The sequence below is a fragment of the Leucoraja erinacea genome, chromosome 40 (genome assembly GCF_028641065.1).
Source record: "Leucoraja erinacea ecotype New England chromosome 40, Leri_hhj_1, whole genome shotgun sequence".
Lineage (NCBI taxonomy): Eukaryota > Metazoa > Chordata > Chondrichthyes > Rajiformes > Rajidae > Leucoraja > Leucoraja erinaceus.
Window position 1 is genome coordinate 359093 of NC_073416.1, and position 15189 is coordinate 374281.

General features: G+C 48.6%; 1 protein-coding gene across 1 annotated transcript in view; it reads left to right on the plus strand.

Moving 5' to 3' along the window:
- Nucleotides 1–15189, plus strand: part of LOC129714642 (formin-like protein 3) — a 118097-nt gene that overhangs the window by 81432 nt on the left and 21476 nt on the right. Inside the window, 7 exon segments of the mRNA XM_055664361.1 lie at nt 46–195; nt 1934–2035; nt 2797–3052; nt 6539–6625; nt 8265–8389; nt 10832–11034; nt 13197–13431. Of these exon segments, the coding sequence (XP_055520336.1) occupies nt 46–195; nt 1934–2035; nt 2797–3052; nt 6539–6625; nt 8265–8389; nt 10832–11034; nt 13197–13431 (1158 nt within the window).

Sequence of the window (15189 nt, forward strand, 5' to 3'; positions counted from 1 at the left end):
CCATCCCTGACGATGGTCTCAATTGGTTTCCCCCCCCCCCCCCAGAAATCCAAGCACACGGAGAGCGATAAGCTGCAGGTTCAGATCCAGGCCTACCTGGACAACGTGTTTGACGTGGGTGGTCTACTGGAGGATGCCGAGACCAAGAACGCAGCCTTGGAGAAGGTGGATGAACTGGAAGAACACATGTCGCACGTGAGTCAATGGCCTTCAACCTTGAACTTTGCTCTCTGACCTATCTCCCATTTTGCGTAGATGGTGGTTTCGAACAACTCAAATCCCACAGGCCTGCAGACACGAGGCCTCTGATGTCCCAGTCAATCCCGTGTGGCAGGGATGTAACGCTGAGGCTCTATAAGGTGCTGGTCAGGCTGCATTTAGAATACTGTGAGCAATTTTGGGCCCCATATCAGATTCAGATTCAGATTCAATTTTAATTGTCATTGTCAGTGTACAGTACAGAGACAACGAAATGCATTTAGCATATCTGAGGATGGATGTGCTGGCTCTGGAGAGGGCCCAGGGCAGGTTTACCAGAATGATCCCAGGAATGAGTGGGTTAACATACGATGAGCGTTTGACGGCACTGGGCCTGTACACACCAGAGTTTAGAAGAATGAGGGGGGAACCTCATTGAAACGTACAGAATAGTGAAAGGCCTGGATAGAGTGGATGTGGAGAGGATGTTTCCACTGGTGGGAATGTCGAGGAATAGAGGCCATTCCCTCAGAATTAAAGGACGCACCTTTAAGAACGAGATGAGGTGAAATTTCTTTAGTCAGAGGGTGGTGAATCTGTGGAATTCTTTGCCACAGACGGCTGTGGAGGCCACAAGTCAGTGGCTATTTTTAATGCAGAGATAGATAGATTCTTGATTAGTGTGGGTGTCAGGGGTTATGGGGAGAAGGCAGGAGAATGGGGTTAGAGGGGAGAGAGAGATCAGCCATGATTGAATGGCGGAGTAGACTTGATGGGCCGAATGGCCTAATTCTGCTCCTGTCACTTATGACCTTTTGACCTCATGGGATAGTCTGCATTCGAGATCTTGTGCCGGCAAGCAATGAAATAGCAACAGTTAGTGTGAGGTGGCTCTAGGGTTGGGAACATCATGGATCTGGTTCATGGGCAGCTTTGTGGCCGGTGCTGGACTCTGCGGTGATTATTTCCACAAGCTGAACCATGAAAGCCAAAACCGACATGGAAGTTGTTGTATCCATGGAGGGGTTGACTGCTGAACGTCAATGCCTCCACATCATTGCTGGCTGTTGTGTTCTCTCTATGTCGTCCATGAGAAGTCCATGCCTGCATCCCTAACTGGAGAAGGCAGGAGAATGGGGTGGAGAGGGGGAGATGATTGAATGGCGGAGTAGACTTGATGGGCCGAATGGCCTAATTCTCCTCCTATCACTCATGTACTCAGCAATGCAGATGGCGTATTGGGTCCACCATAGGCCGCACTGTGTTCCACTGTGCGATTTTTGTGGGCGTGATTTGAACACATGTCTGGAGACGGACCGGCCACCAGCGAGAAAGCCCTGTGGTGGTCGCTCCTCCGAGCTTCCAGAAAGCCGGAATGTCTGGATTTGTGTTCTTGGCTGAATTGTACCCGGAGCAGTTCGGTAATCCTAGACAGAGCAAACCCACATCGCAAAGATATGTGCGCCTTCTGAGAAGGATCGCGGTTTGGTCTCCGGTGTGTAGCGAGGAACTGCAGATGCTGGTTTACACTGAAGATAGACACAAAATGCTGAGTAACTCAGCGGGACGGGCAGCGTCTCTGGAGAGGAGGAATGGGCGAACGTTTTGGGTCGAGACCCTGCTCCAGTCTGAAGACGCGTCCCGACCCCGTCCCGTAACGTTCCTGCCTGACCCGCTGAGTTCGCGTGTCTGGTCTCACACGTGTCGACGCTGAAACTCTCATCTTTCCTCCCAGTTAACGGAGAAGCTTCAGGAACTGGAGAATGAAAACATGATGAGGGTGGCAGAACTGGAAAAGCAGTTGCTCTATCAAGATAACGAACTGGAAACGATTAAGGTAGGATTTGCGGGCTGAGGTAGGGTTGCCTTTTGCTTCCAGGGAGGGTAACAGAATTGCATCAAGGTTAGAATGATATACATGGTGGTCTAACTAATGGTTTGACACTTACCATTGCAATAATCTCCTTGGTGACACTTTGAGTTCCATGTACTGTCGATGGCTCCAATCCCTCTGAACACCCGGTCTCTAAACGCAGGACATAGTAGATTGCTTTGGGCATAGAACATTGTGGAATAATAAGTTACCAGGTACCAGGTGCCAGTTTGCACATTCTCCCCGCTGTTCACCCTCCTACCATCCGGTAAGCGCTACCGCAGCATGCGGAGCAAAACCACCAGATTCAAAAACAGCTTTTTCCCTCAGGCCATCAGACTACTCAACACACTTAAGAAAATTCCATGAACAGTACCCAAACAAAGACAAACAAACTGTGAAAATAACTTTGGCTCAATGTCTCCAGTATGAAATTTGCACTTTTTCTATATTGCACCTTTCATTGTTGCACCCTTACCAGGTGCCTGGGTCATTGACCTGGAGGCAGGAGTTCGAATCCCACCAAGGGAGCTGGGGGAATCTCAATTTAAGAATTGAATGTGGATGGGGGGTTGGTGAGGGTTGGTGGGGGTTGGTGGGGGTGTGGGAAGGCAGTGCGGGTGCAGAGCGGAGGTGTCCTCTGGGAGAGATACAGCAGCTGAAGTAACGGTGCTGTCGCCAGGCTGAGGTGTGCCAGCCTCGCTAACCCTTTTGTGCCCCGTCAGGAAACCTACAAGGATGCCAGCAGCCAGGTGCACACCCTGCGGAAGATGATCAAGGAGAAGGAGGAGGCGTTCCAGCGGCAGTTTCGCCTGGGGAGGCAGATGGGTGGGCTGCAACACGGACTCCTGGCCGACTGTCCGGATGGAGACCCTTCTCTGCTGTCTCGCTCTTCCATGGACTTGGAGCTGATTCCAAGCATTCCTCCTTCACCCACGCCCCCAACGCCTCCTCCACCACCACTGGCCCCACCGCTACCAGGTAAAGATGTCCTGCCACCATCGGCAAGCGGGCAGGTGGGATGCGCGCCCTCAAACGACAACAGGGGTGCTGCATGTTGGGGCTGACGTAGTCCATTCAGCCCCCTTGAGATGTCCGGGTCTCCTATGCATCTCCCGATCCTGCCTGAAGCCGGTGGGAATGGCCAGTGGCCTCACAGCGCCAGGGACCCAGGTTCCTTCCTGACTATAGAAACATAGAAACATAGAAATTAGGTGCAGGAGTAGAGGCCATTCGGCCCTTCGAGCCTGCACCATTCGCCATTCAATATGATCATGGCTGATCATCCAACTCAGTACCCCGTACCTGCCTTCTCTCCATACCCCCTGATCCCTTTAGCCACAAGGGCCACATCTAACTCCCTCTTAAATATAGCCAATGAACTGGCCTCAACTACCCTCTGTGGCAGAGAGTTCCAGAGATTCACCACTCTCTGTGTGAAAAAAGTTCTTCTCATCTCGGTTTTAAAGGATTTCCCCCTTATCCTTAAGCTGTGACCCCTTGTCCTGGACTTCCCCAACATCGGGAACAATCCTCCTGCATCTAGCCTGTCCAACCCCTTAAGAATTTTGTAAGTTTCTATAAGACCCCTCTCAATCTTCTAAATTCTAGAGAGTATAAACCATGTCTATCCAGTCTTTCTTCATAAGACAGTCCTGACATCCCAGGAATCAGTCTGGTGAACCGTCTCTGCACTCCCTCTATGGCAATAATGTCCTTCCTCAGATTTGGAGACCAAAACTGTACGCAATACTCCAGGTGTGGTCTCACCAAGACCCTGTACAACTGCAGTAGAACCTCCCTGCTCCTATACTCAAATCCTTTTGCAATGAAAGCTAACATACCATTCGCTTTCTTTACTGCCTGCTGCACCTGCATGCCTACCTTCAATGACTGGTGTACCATGACACCCAGGTCTTGCTGCATCTCCCCTTTTCCCAATCGGCCCCCACTATGGATGCTGTGGGTTTTCTCTGGGTGCTCCGGTTTCCTCCCACACTCCAAAGACGTGCAGGTTTATAGGTGAATTGGCTTTGGTGTGAGTGTAAATTGTCCCCAGTGGTGTGTAGGGTAGTGTTAGTGTGCAGGGATCGCTGGTCGGCACGGACTTAGTGGGCTGAGGGGCCTGTTTCTGTCCTGTATCTCTAAACTAAACTAAACCAAATATTCAGTCCCCTTTTCCTAATCCAGTGATCCTCTGGGATTTAAAGTCACTTCACCGCGAACCTTTCCCCTGGCCTCAGCAACTTCAACCTCTTCAGCTTGGTCTTCCCTGCACAAGCTGCCCAGCTCACCCTATTGCATCTTTCCGCTCAACGTTAAAAAAAATTCCTCCCAAAACAAAAATCATCCTCCTTGCCCTTGGCGAAGTAGACATTGGGTTGTGAGGCTAGCCTGTGATCGGCCCCAAAATTAGTTTTGAAACTGGGTAAGCCTGGGCCTAGCTGTGTCAACAGTGGCCCTGCCCACAGTGAGTACATAGGGGTCCCCTGTCTCTGCTTTTGTCCACATGTGGCTGCCATCTGATCGGACGTAACCAATGTTCACAGGTGTCGGGCACCACTTTCATTAAACAAACGCCTCAGTTGTCTGCGTAATGAATTAAACAGCTTTTACCAACTTTCTTCAGAGGAAATGAAATGTAAACATGTCTCGATACACCGTTTTCTGAAGAAGGGTCACCCATTCCTTCTCTCCAGAGATGCTGCCTGTCCTGCTGAGTTACTCCAGCTTTTTGTGTCTATCTTCGGTTTAAACCAGCATCTGCAGTTCCTTCCTGCACCGTTTTCACTTCAGTGAAGGAGTTGTAACTCAGCAGCAAGGGTGTGAACGCTGCAATCGGCCAGAGAGGAGAAAAGCGCATGCACACCGAGGCCCTCGTTAACTGTCACCATTTCCCCAATTGGCGACAGATTGCACCGCAATTGTGTCCTCATGATCTGCTGACTTACTCTCCATGGACGGCGTGTCGACCATCTCTGGCATATCTGGTGGAGCCCCTGCCCTCATGGCTCCAGAGACCCCGGTTCAATCCTGGCCTCGGGTGCTGTCTGTGTGTGGAGTTTGCACATTCTCCCCGCTGTTCACCCTCCTACCTTCCGTTAAGCGCTACAGCAGCATGCGGAGCAAAACCACCAGATTCAAAAACAGCTTTTTCCCTCAGGCCATCAGACTACTCAACACACTTAAAAAAATTCCATGAACAGTACCCAAACAAAGACAAACAAACTGTGAAAATAACTTTGGCTCAATGTCTCCAGTACGGAATTTGCACTTTTTCTATATTGCACCTTTCATTGTTGCACCCTGTTTAAAATACCTCAAATGTTTTTGCTATGTTTTGGCACACTGTGAATATTTTAATATTTTAAATAATGTAATGTCTATTGTCTATTTTTATTGGTATGTTGTCTGTCTGTGTTTTTAATATTACTTGCACATTTGGAGTACGGGGAAACGTAATTTCAATCCTCTGGGTATAGCAATGTTACAAAATTTTGAGATTTAAAAAATCAAGTCTGCAATTTATCCCATCAGATAAAGCATAACAATAAGTTTAATTTGACACCAAATTCACTTTTATATCTCAAGTATTAAAAAAGTTATGGCCATTTTCATACTCGGAAATTAGCATCTTGTTCCCTATTGATTTTCAATGGACATTACAAAAAAGCTGTGATCTTGGATAGTCAAAAGCCCATTTCTTAAGGAAAGATTAACATTTTTAAATAGCCTAAGTGTCCAAAGATTATTCACAAATAATTCACAATATAACATGATTTTTATATCTAATTTACATTAATTTATAGGCCAAATGGAAGGAATTTAGTGTTCAATTGCTGTAAATAAATGCCCATTTAAATCGGCTTTCTAGTGGGTTCATGTGAATGCGCTGGTTTAGAACGTTGACATCGCGCTGGATTAGTGCCCTCAAATGCCGAGAAAAATACTGCGGGATATAAAAAGCCCAAAATGAACTACTCGCTATAGATAACTTGATATACAGGGTTATATATATGCCCCATTTAATGTAAAAATAAGGTACATACCTTTAATTGTTTGCTTTATAAAACCCTGGGGCTGCGAGAGGTTGCGGAATCAGAGAGTAATTTTAAAACTATTATAACTATATTATCGAGGCCTATAAAACTAATAATACCTTTTGCGACCGGGTCTTGCAGCGATTTTTCGTTAATGATTTACTAGGCTGAACATCTGCGATTAGAACAGCCTAGTAAAAATCGCGTTTTTAAACCCGCCCCCTCCAAACAGCGCCAAAATCGCCGACATGGCTGTGGGCAGATTCCCAATGACGATTCAGGTAGGTTTTGTAACATACCTACTGTGTAACTACTGTTGCATAATTGAATTGACAATAAAGTTTACTTTGAACTTTGAACCAGTTCAGGGCATGGTGTGTACACGTCTCCAGGGCAACACTGTAATAATGTCGCTCTCTTCCTACAGGTCAAGTCCCTGCACCGCCCCCACCACCCATCGCTCCTCCATTACCTGGTAGCGCTCTGTCGGTTATCCTCAGCCATGGATTGTCAGGTAATGGTCTGCATGTTTTATACATCCATGTTATCGGTTCCTAAGCTAACCTTTGCCATCGAGAAAATTCAAGGCTTGGCCTGAGCGGGCATTTCAGTGCCATGATCGATTCAACCCATGGGCTGAAGAGCCACCGCCAGCATTGCCACGAGAAGCAGTCACAGCCCATGCAGCAAAATTCGAGGAATAGATTGGACCTGTATGGAGGTAGCAAGGCCCTGATGGGTAGAATGGTCTATATCTCGCTATTAATTTTTTCCCAGTTATTACACTGTGGTCGAGGAAGTTTCTTTGGCTTGTTGTGAGTGTTAAACTTTGTTCTGATGTTCCCAAGTATTATTAATTTCTGAAGTTATTAATACTAAACTTAAGAAAATTCTTATCTTTTAAAGGATTTCCCCCTTATCCTTAAGCTGTGATTTCCCCCTTATCCTTAAGCTGTGAAGTTATTAATACTAAACTGGATCCAGACTCAACATTAATAATGTTTAAGAAGGAACTGCAGATGCTGGAGAATCGAAGGTTACACAAAAAAGCTGGGGAAACTCAGCGGGTGCAGCAGCATCTATGGAGCGAAGGAAATAGGCAACGTTTCGGGACGAAACCCTTACGGGTTTCGACCCGAAACGTTGTCTATTTCCCAAGGGATTCAGCCCGAAAGGTTGCCTATTTCCTTCAGGGTTTCGTCCTGAAACATAGAAACATAGAAACATAGAAATTAGGTGCAGGAGTAGAGGCCATTCGGCCCTTCGAGCCTGCACCATTCGCCATTCAATATGATCATGGCTGATCATCCAACTCAGTATCCCGTACCTGCCTTCTCTCCTTACCCCCTGATCCCCTTAGCCACCAGGGCCACATCTAACTCCCTCTTAAATATAGCCCATGAACTGGCCTCAACTACCCTCTCTGGCAGAGAGTTCCAGAGATTCACCACTCTCTGTGTGAAAAAAGTTCTTCTTATCTCGGTTTTAAAGGATTTCCCCCTTATCCTTAAGCTGTGATTTCCCCCTTATCCTTAAGCTGTGAAGTTATTAATACTAAACTGGATCCAGACTCAACATTAATAATGTTTAAGAAGGAACTGCAGATGCTGGAGAATCGAAGGTTACACAAAAAAGCTGGGGAAACTCAGCGGGTGCAGCAGCATCTATGGAGCGAAGGAAATAGGCAACGTTTCGGGAGGAAACCCTTACGGGTTTCGACCTGAAACGTTGTCTATTTCCCAAGGGATTCAGCCCGAAACGTTGCCTATTTCCTTCAGGGTTTCGTCCTGAAACATAGAAACATAGAAATTAGGTGCAGGAGTAGAGGCCTCAGACTGAAGAAGGGTTTCGGCCCGAAACGTCGCCTATTTCCTTCGCTCCATAGATGCTGCCTCACCCGCTGAGTTTCTCCAGCATTTTTGTCTGCCTTAGACAGGTAAATGGATAGGACAGGTTTGGAGGGATATGGGCAGGTGGGGACTAGTGTGGCTGGGGCATGTTGGCTGGTGTGTGCAAGTTGGGCCGAAGGGCCTGTTTCCACGCTGTATCACTCTATGACTCTATGACTGTGACCAAGAGATGAGAATTCAGCACTAATCCAAGTGGCCTTTCGGACTGTGACGTAAGCTAACTGCTTCCATTCCTCCTTTCAGCCATTCGGATCAAGAAACCAATTAAGACAAAATTCCGTTTGCCGGTATTTAACTGGATGGCACTGAAACCCAATCAGATCAACGGGACGGTCTTCACCGAAATCGATGACGAGAAGATCTTGGAGGTAAGCTGAGTGGTTGACTGCGTATTTATCCCCGACTGCCCCTGTGGAGCTGGTGAGACAGCAGGAAGCAAGCGCTGAGGCCTGGGACATTGTCCCCGCCTGGCCCCCTGCTACAAATTCGACAGCCACGTTAACTCTGAAATGAAAAAAACAACAAATGCTGGCAACCCTCAGCTGGTCAGGCAGCATCTGTGGAGGGAGAATCAGAATTAATATTTTGGGTCAATGACTTTACCGTTGGCTCGGCTCCATTTTTATGAATGACTATTTTGGACAGTGGTCATTTTATCCCATTTATTCGGCTCATCATTGCAGATGGTCACCCTCGATGGCACAAGAATTGTTCCACGTGCCATTAATGTCGGGGCTAGACATTGATTTTCAACCATGGCAAAGCTCACAGCGTACCCGCTAACTGTAGACAACATGCAAAGAGGAGATAGATGATGCAGGTGCAGCAGGCAGTGAAGAAAGCCAATGGTATGTTAGCATTCATAGCAAAAGGATTTGAGTCTAGGAGCAGGGAGGTTCTAGTGGAGTTGTACAGGGTCTTGGTGAGACCACACCTGGAGTATTGGGTACAGTTTTGGTCTCCAAATCTGAGGAAAGACATTCTTGCCATAGAGGAGTTGAGTATAGGAGCAGGGAGGTTCTACTTTGTACAGGGTCTTGGTGAGACCACACCTGGAGTATTGCATACAGTTTTGGTCTCCAAATCTGAGGAAAGACATTCTTGCCATAGAGGATTTGAGTATAGGAGCAGGGAGCTTCTACTGCAGTTGTACAGGGTCTTGGTGAGACCACACCTGGAGTATTGCGTACAGTTTTGGTCTCCTAATCTGAGGAAAGACATTCTTGCCATAGAGGATTTGAGTATAGGAGCAGGGAGGTTCTACTGCAGTTGTACAGGGTCTTGGTGAGACCACACCTGGAGTATTGCGTACAGTTTTGGTCTCTTAATCTGAGGAAAGACATTCTTGCCATAGAGGGAGTACCGAGAAGGTTCACCAGACTGATTCCTGGGATGTCAGGACTTTCATATGAAGAAAGATTGGATAGACTCGGCTTGTACTCGCTAGAATTTAGAAGATTGAGGGGGGGATCTTTTAGAAACGTACAAAATACTTCGGGGGTTGGGCAGGCTAGATGCAGGAAGAGTGTTCCCGATGTTGGGGAAGTCCAGGACATGGGGTCACAGTTTAAGGATAAGGGGGAAATCTTTTAGGACCGAGATGAGAAAAACATTTTTTACACAGAGTGGTGAATCTCTGGAATTCTTTGCCGCAGAAGGTAGTTGAGGTCAGTTCATTGGCTATATTTAAGAGGGAGTTAGATGTGGCCCTTGTGGCTAAAGGGATCAGGGGGTATGGAGAAGGCAGGTACAGGATACTGAGTTGGATGATCAGCCGTGATCATATTGAATGGCGAATGGTGCAGGCTCGAAGGGCCGAATGGCCTCGACTCCTGCACCTATTGTCTAGTTTCTATGATAAGATGACAGTGTGATAGATGCAGTATCGATTTAGAAGCAAAATGCTGGAGTACCCGCCTCAGGCTTGAAACGTCACCAAGTCTCAGCCCGAAACGTCACCCATTCCTTCTCTCCAGAGATGCCGCCTGTCCCGCTGAGTTACTCCAGCTTTTTGTGTCTATCTTCGGTTTCAACCAGCACCTGCAGTTCCTAAGTCGTTGGCAGAGTTGTCGAGGCAAGTCGAGCTTATTGTCATCTGCATGAGCAGGGTGAGCTGCAGGGACAATGAAAATTGTGCTTGCAGCAGCATCATGGGCACCCGGACAACACACACACACACACGCACACACACACACACACACACACACACACACCCCACACACACACAGCCTCAACACACACACACACACACACACACACAACACACACACACACACACACACACACACACACACACACACACACACACACACACACACACACACACACACACACACACACACACACACACACACACACACACACACACACACACACACACACACACACACACACACACACACACACACACAAACGCTTGACAGTGAGTAGAAAAACGACCGCAAAAACCAAGAACAAGATACGGTTAGAGTCGATGGTAGAGCAGGAGGTGGAGAATCTAACTGTAGCCAAAGAGAACTGTGAATGCCTTGTTCAGGCTCAGCTTAGTATAGAACATACAATTGCAATCTTGGTGTTGGCTGGTGTCACCCACCCTCGTGATTAGGGTGGAAACTAATAAAAACTGCAGATGTTGGAATCGTGAACCAAATGGAAAAAGTGCCTGAGGGCTGCGATGGAGGGGAGCACTTGTGCAGAGAGATGGTGCCCCCAGCAGGGTTCAATGATAAGGAGGCTCAGTTTGCGAAAGGGGTTGCCTGTGAGCATTGGGAGAGCGCCCAGTGTGTAATAACAATCAATTTGTGCTGTAGGAGCTTGACCTGGATGAATTTGAAGACCTCTTCAAGACGAAAGCCCAGGGACCCTCCATTGAAATCTCCTGTCAGAAAGGCAAAAGTGCGCAGAAAGCGCTGAGTAAAGTGATGCTGCTCGAAACCAACCGAGCAAAGAATCTCGCCATTACGCTGCGCAAGGCTGGCAAGACAACAGAGGAGATTTGCAGGGCCATTCAAATGTATGTTGTAAAGCCTTCCGACCTCTTTGATTGCGGGACGTGTGGGCTGGCAGCTGCGTGCATTTGCGTGATCGTTTCGCTGAACTCTCCCCCCTCCCCCCCCCCCCCCCCCCCCCCCCCCCCCCCCCCTCTAATCCCAGTCCAGAATTGACTCTCAATGTTCGACTCCTATCCCCTTTGCCTGGATGGATTCAATGCTTGGGATTGATCGATTGATTGGGTGTGGATGGGGGCGGAGGATTGTGGCCGACCCCGGCATGAAATATCTTCTCCCCCCCCCCCCCCCCCCCCTTCCAATCCTGCCCCGCCCCTCATCCTGGCTCGGCAAGGCAAGGCCGCAAGGCAAGGCCGCAAGGCTGCCTCCACAATCCACCCACAGCTCCCACTCCTCCCATGGCCGCCTGCTGCCATTCCCCTTGCCCTCATCATAGAGGAACTGTTGGGCTTGTAGAGTCTCTGTCATCTTGCCGCTACCTCTGCAGCCCCCTCCCTGTCCAGTCACGGTTTCCATGGTCACCCGACACAGATTTCCTTGCGTGGCCCAGCCTCAGGGACCCAACCAGCTTGGTTGCCACTAAATGGATTTGCACGCTCCTCACATCTGTCCTTCTCCTTGGACATTGGAGCCACGATTTCATCGCCCCCCCCCCCCCCCCCCCCTTGATCTTCTCCTGACTCTCCGACACGTTTACCAGCTGGATGTGCCTCCACCAACCTATTTACTGCAGTGAGTTTTGGTGTTGCATTATATGAAATGCCATTCAAACTTCCATTAGTGTTTTGTTTTTAAAAGAAACCAGGTTTGTCCATTTTATTTTCTTCCCCTGTGTTTTGATGACATCCGTGGGTCCATTTTTTCCCATAAGGCCGAGGGTAATGCTGGGATTCTGCTGGTCCTGCCCAATCGCTCTTCAGCTTACTGGAAGGTGATGCGGCAAGCTGGTCGGCTCCTGGTTTGACGACCCTTCCCCAAACTAGGCTTGATGGAAGTCTTGCTTAATTACTAGGCCTCACTACCAATGGAGATTTGCAAGCGGGTTGAATCATCTTCACAATCCACTAGTTTAGTCTAGTTTAGAGATACAGCACGGACACAACCCCTTCGCCCACTGGGTCCGCACCGACCAGCGATCCCACGCACACGGACGCTGTCCTACACACACGATGTACCCTTATACCAAGCCAGTTAACATACAAACCTGCACGTCTTTGGAGAGGGGCAGGAAACCAAAGATCTCGGAGAAAACCCACGCGGTCTTGGGGAGAACGTACAAACTCCATACAGACAGCGCCCTAGTGTGTGTGTAGGGTAGTGTTAGTGTGCGGGGATCGCTGGTCAGAGTGGACTCGGTGGCCTGTTTACACGCTGTATCTCTAAACTAAACTCTCATCTGCAAGAGTACTTGGGCCAGGCAGATTGAATGGTGCAATAATAATGAATGGGGTTAAAGGCGGGGTGTAAATCTATATGGTCACGGTTCCACCAGAGCTGGACTTGAGGAGCAGCTCATGTTCGGGGGAGGGGGGGGGGGGATATCGCATGCCAGGCCGCTGACGCAACTTTCAGTCTTGCATTGGTGCAACTCATGAGCCGTCCTCACTGGCGTGACGCATGGACTCTGCCTCTCCCTCGACAGCGAGACCTCTTTGAAGAACGACGCCACTGAGCATCGGTTCGTGCAAGCGATCCTTTCGTCCATTTTGGGAGTTATGCAGTGAAATGCTCGCATCATTTGCCACCCTCTGCTGCTCTTGCTGCCAACCTCTGAGGCAGGGCAGACTTGACAGCGGGTTGGCAGATGCCCTCTTCTGCTTGAAAGTGGCATTCACCACACGATGCACTGGTTCAAAGCAAAGAGCCCTTGCAATAACTTGCGCCAAGTGAGGGTACCGCAAAAACAAACCAAAACTCAAGCGAGCTGGACTTCAATTCAGCGTGCGCTCGCAAGTTCAGCAAATGGCGAGACGCGAACTCCGCGCTATCATCAGCACGCAGCCATTTTGTGACGGGAGCCATTTTGTAACGCCGGGCAAAAGACGCAATGTGCTGCAAAGTGAATCCCACACCCCCATACCCCCACCCCCGTGTTATTTACAGGTGTAAAAAGAATCGTGATCTGAATTGAGTTTGCTGGTCTAAAGCGTCGACTCCCCTCTTGCAGGTACGATTTGAAGACCTTGCCCCTGGACTTTGTGGAGTGTTTGAACCGTTTCCTGCCTCTGGAGAATGAGGTGAAGCTGCTGAAGCAATATGAGAAGGAGAGAAAGCCACTGGACGATCTGTCCAACGAGGATCGCTTCATGATGCACTTCAGCAAAATCGAGCGCCTCTCCCAACGCATGACCATAATGACTTTCGTTGGCAACTTCGCCGAAAACATCCAGATGTTGAATCCGGTAAGTCTCCTTTATCTCCCCCCACATCAGGTTATTTCGGGCACGGAAAAGAATCGTTTTCTGAACTGAGTTTGCTGGTCTAAAGCGTCAAACAAGGGGACATGCAGGAGAATTAAGGGACTGAAGTTTGGGGGTAACATGAGGGGGAACTTCTTTACTCAGAGAGTAGTGGCTGTGTGGAATGAGCTTCCAGTGAGGTGGAGAGGCAGGTTCTGGACGATCATTTCCAACGAGGATTGGATTCATGGATGCACTTCAGCAAAATGGAAGGTTCTCCCTGAGCGCAGGACCATAATGACTAGGGGAGATTACTTCGCCGAAAACATCCAGATGTTGAATCCGGTAAGTCTCCTTTATCTCCCTCCACATCAGGAGCAGTCGGGCACGGAATGTCCAGCTTCTAAAAGCAAGGGAAAGTAGTTAGGGCGGCACGGTGGCGCAGCGCTAGAGTTGCTGCCTCACAGCGCCAGAGACCCGGGTTCCATCCTGACTACGTAGGGGTGCTGTCTGTACGGAGTTTGCATGTTCTCCCCGTGACCCAGTTGGGTGTTTGCCGGTTTCCTCTCACCCTCCAAAGACGTGCAGGTTTGTAGGTTAATTGACAGTATAATTGTCAATTGTCCCTAGTGTGTAGGATAGTGCTAATGTTTATGTGCTAAGGGTATGTTTCCACGTTGTGTCTCTAAGCTCAACTAAACTAAACCAAACTAGTGGAGTCATGACAGCAATTCACTAACATAAACAGAGCCATCTATTGTTGCCTGTTGCATGGACCAAGGAGATCGCAGTTTCCTGCCTGCTGTAATGCCTTATGTGATTTGGCCAAAGATGCGTTAGGCTGTGGCCTTTGTTGACTAATGCTCAAATGTTGAAGACCTGCTGGTTCGGCAACGGACTCGAGACAGTATGGACACTCCCGTGATGAGTACTCAGCGGGTAGGCAGCATCCATGGAGAACATGGAGAGCAGACGTTTGGCAGAGTGCTGGAGTAACTCGCGGGTCAGGCGCATCTGTGGAGTTTCCGGATTGCCGGTTTTCTCTCGTGCTCCAAACTCACGTGCAGGTTTGTCTGTTAGAACGGTATAGGTGACGTTTCACAGAGTGTGTAGTAACTCAGCGGGCGGGGCAGCATCTACTGGTGGGCTAAGGAAATATTTCCACGTTTCGGGCCGAAACCCGTAAGGTATGTTTCGGCCCGCTCAACTTGCCTAAACCAAACTATTTGGAGTCATGACAGCATTTCACTAACATAAATGCAGAGCCATCTAGTGGGTTGCCTGCATTGTGGAGAACATGGAGATCGCAGTTTCACTGCTGCTGTAATGCCTTATGTGATATGCGTTAGATGCGTTAGGCTGTGGCCTTTGTTGAATAATGTTGAAGAATGTTGCACAAATGTGACTCGACTACAGAAATGGACACAGAGTGCTGGAGTAACTCAGCGGGTCAGGCAGCATCTGTGGAGAACATGGATAGGTGACGTTTCACAGAGTGCTGGAGTAACTCAGCGGGTCAGGCAGCATCTGTGGAGAACATGGATAGGTGACATTTCACAGAGTGCTGGAGTAACTCAGCGGATCAGGCAGCATCTGCATAAATTACCTACCCTTTATTCTAAGACTGTGGCCCCTGGTTCTGGACTCGCCCAACATTGGGAACATTTTTCCTGCATCTAGCTTGTCCAGTCCTTTTATAATTTTATAATTTTCTATATGTTTCTATAAGATCCCCCTCATCCTTCTAAACTCCAGTGAATA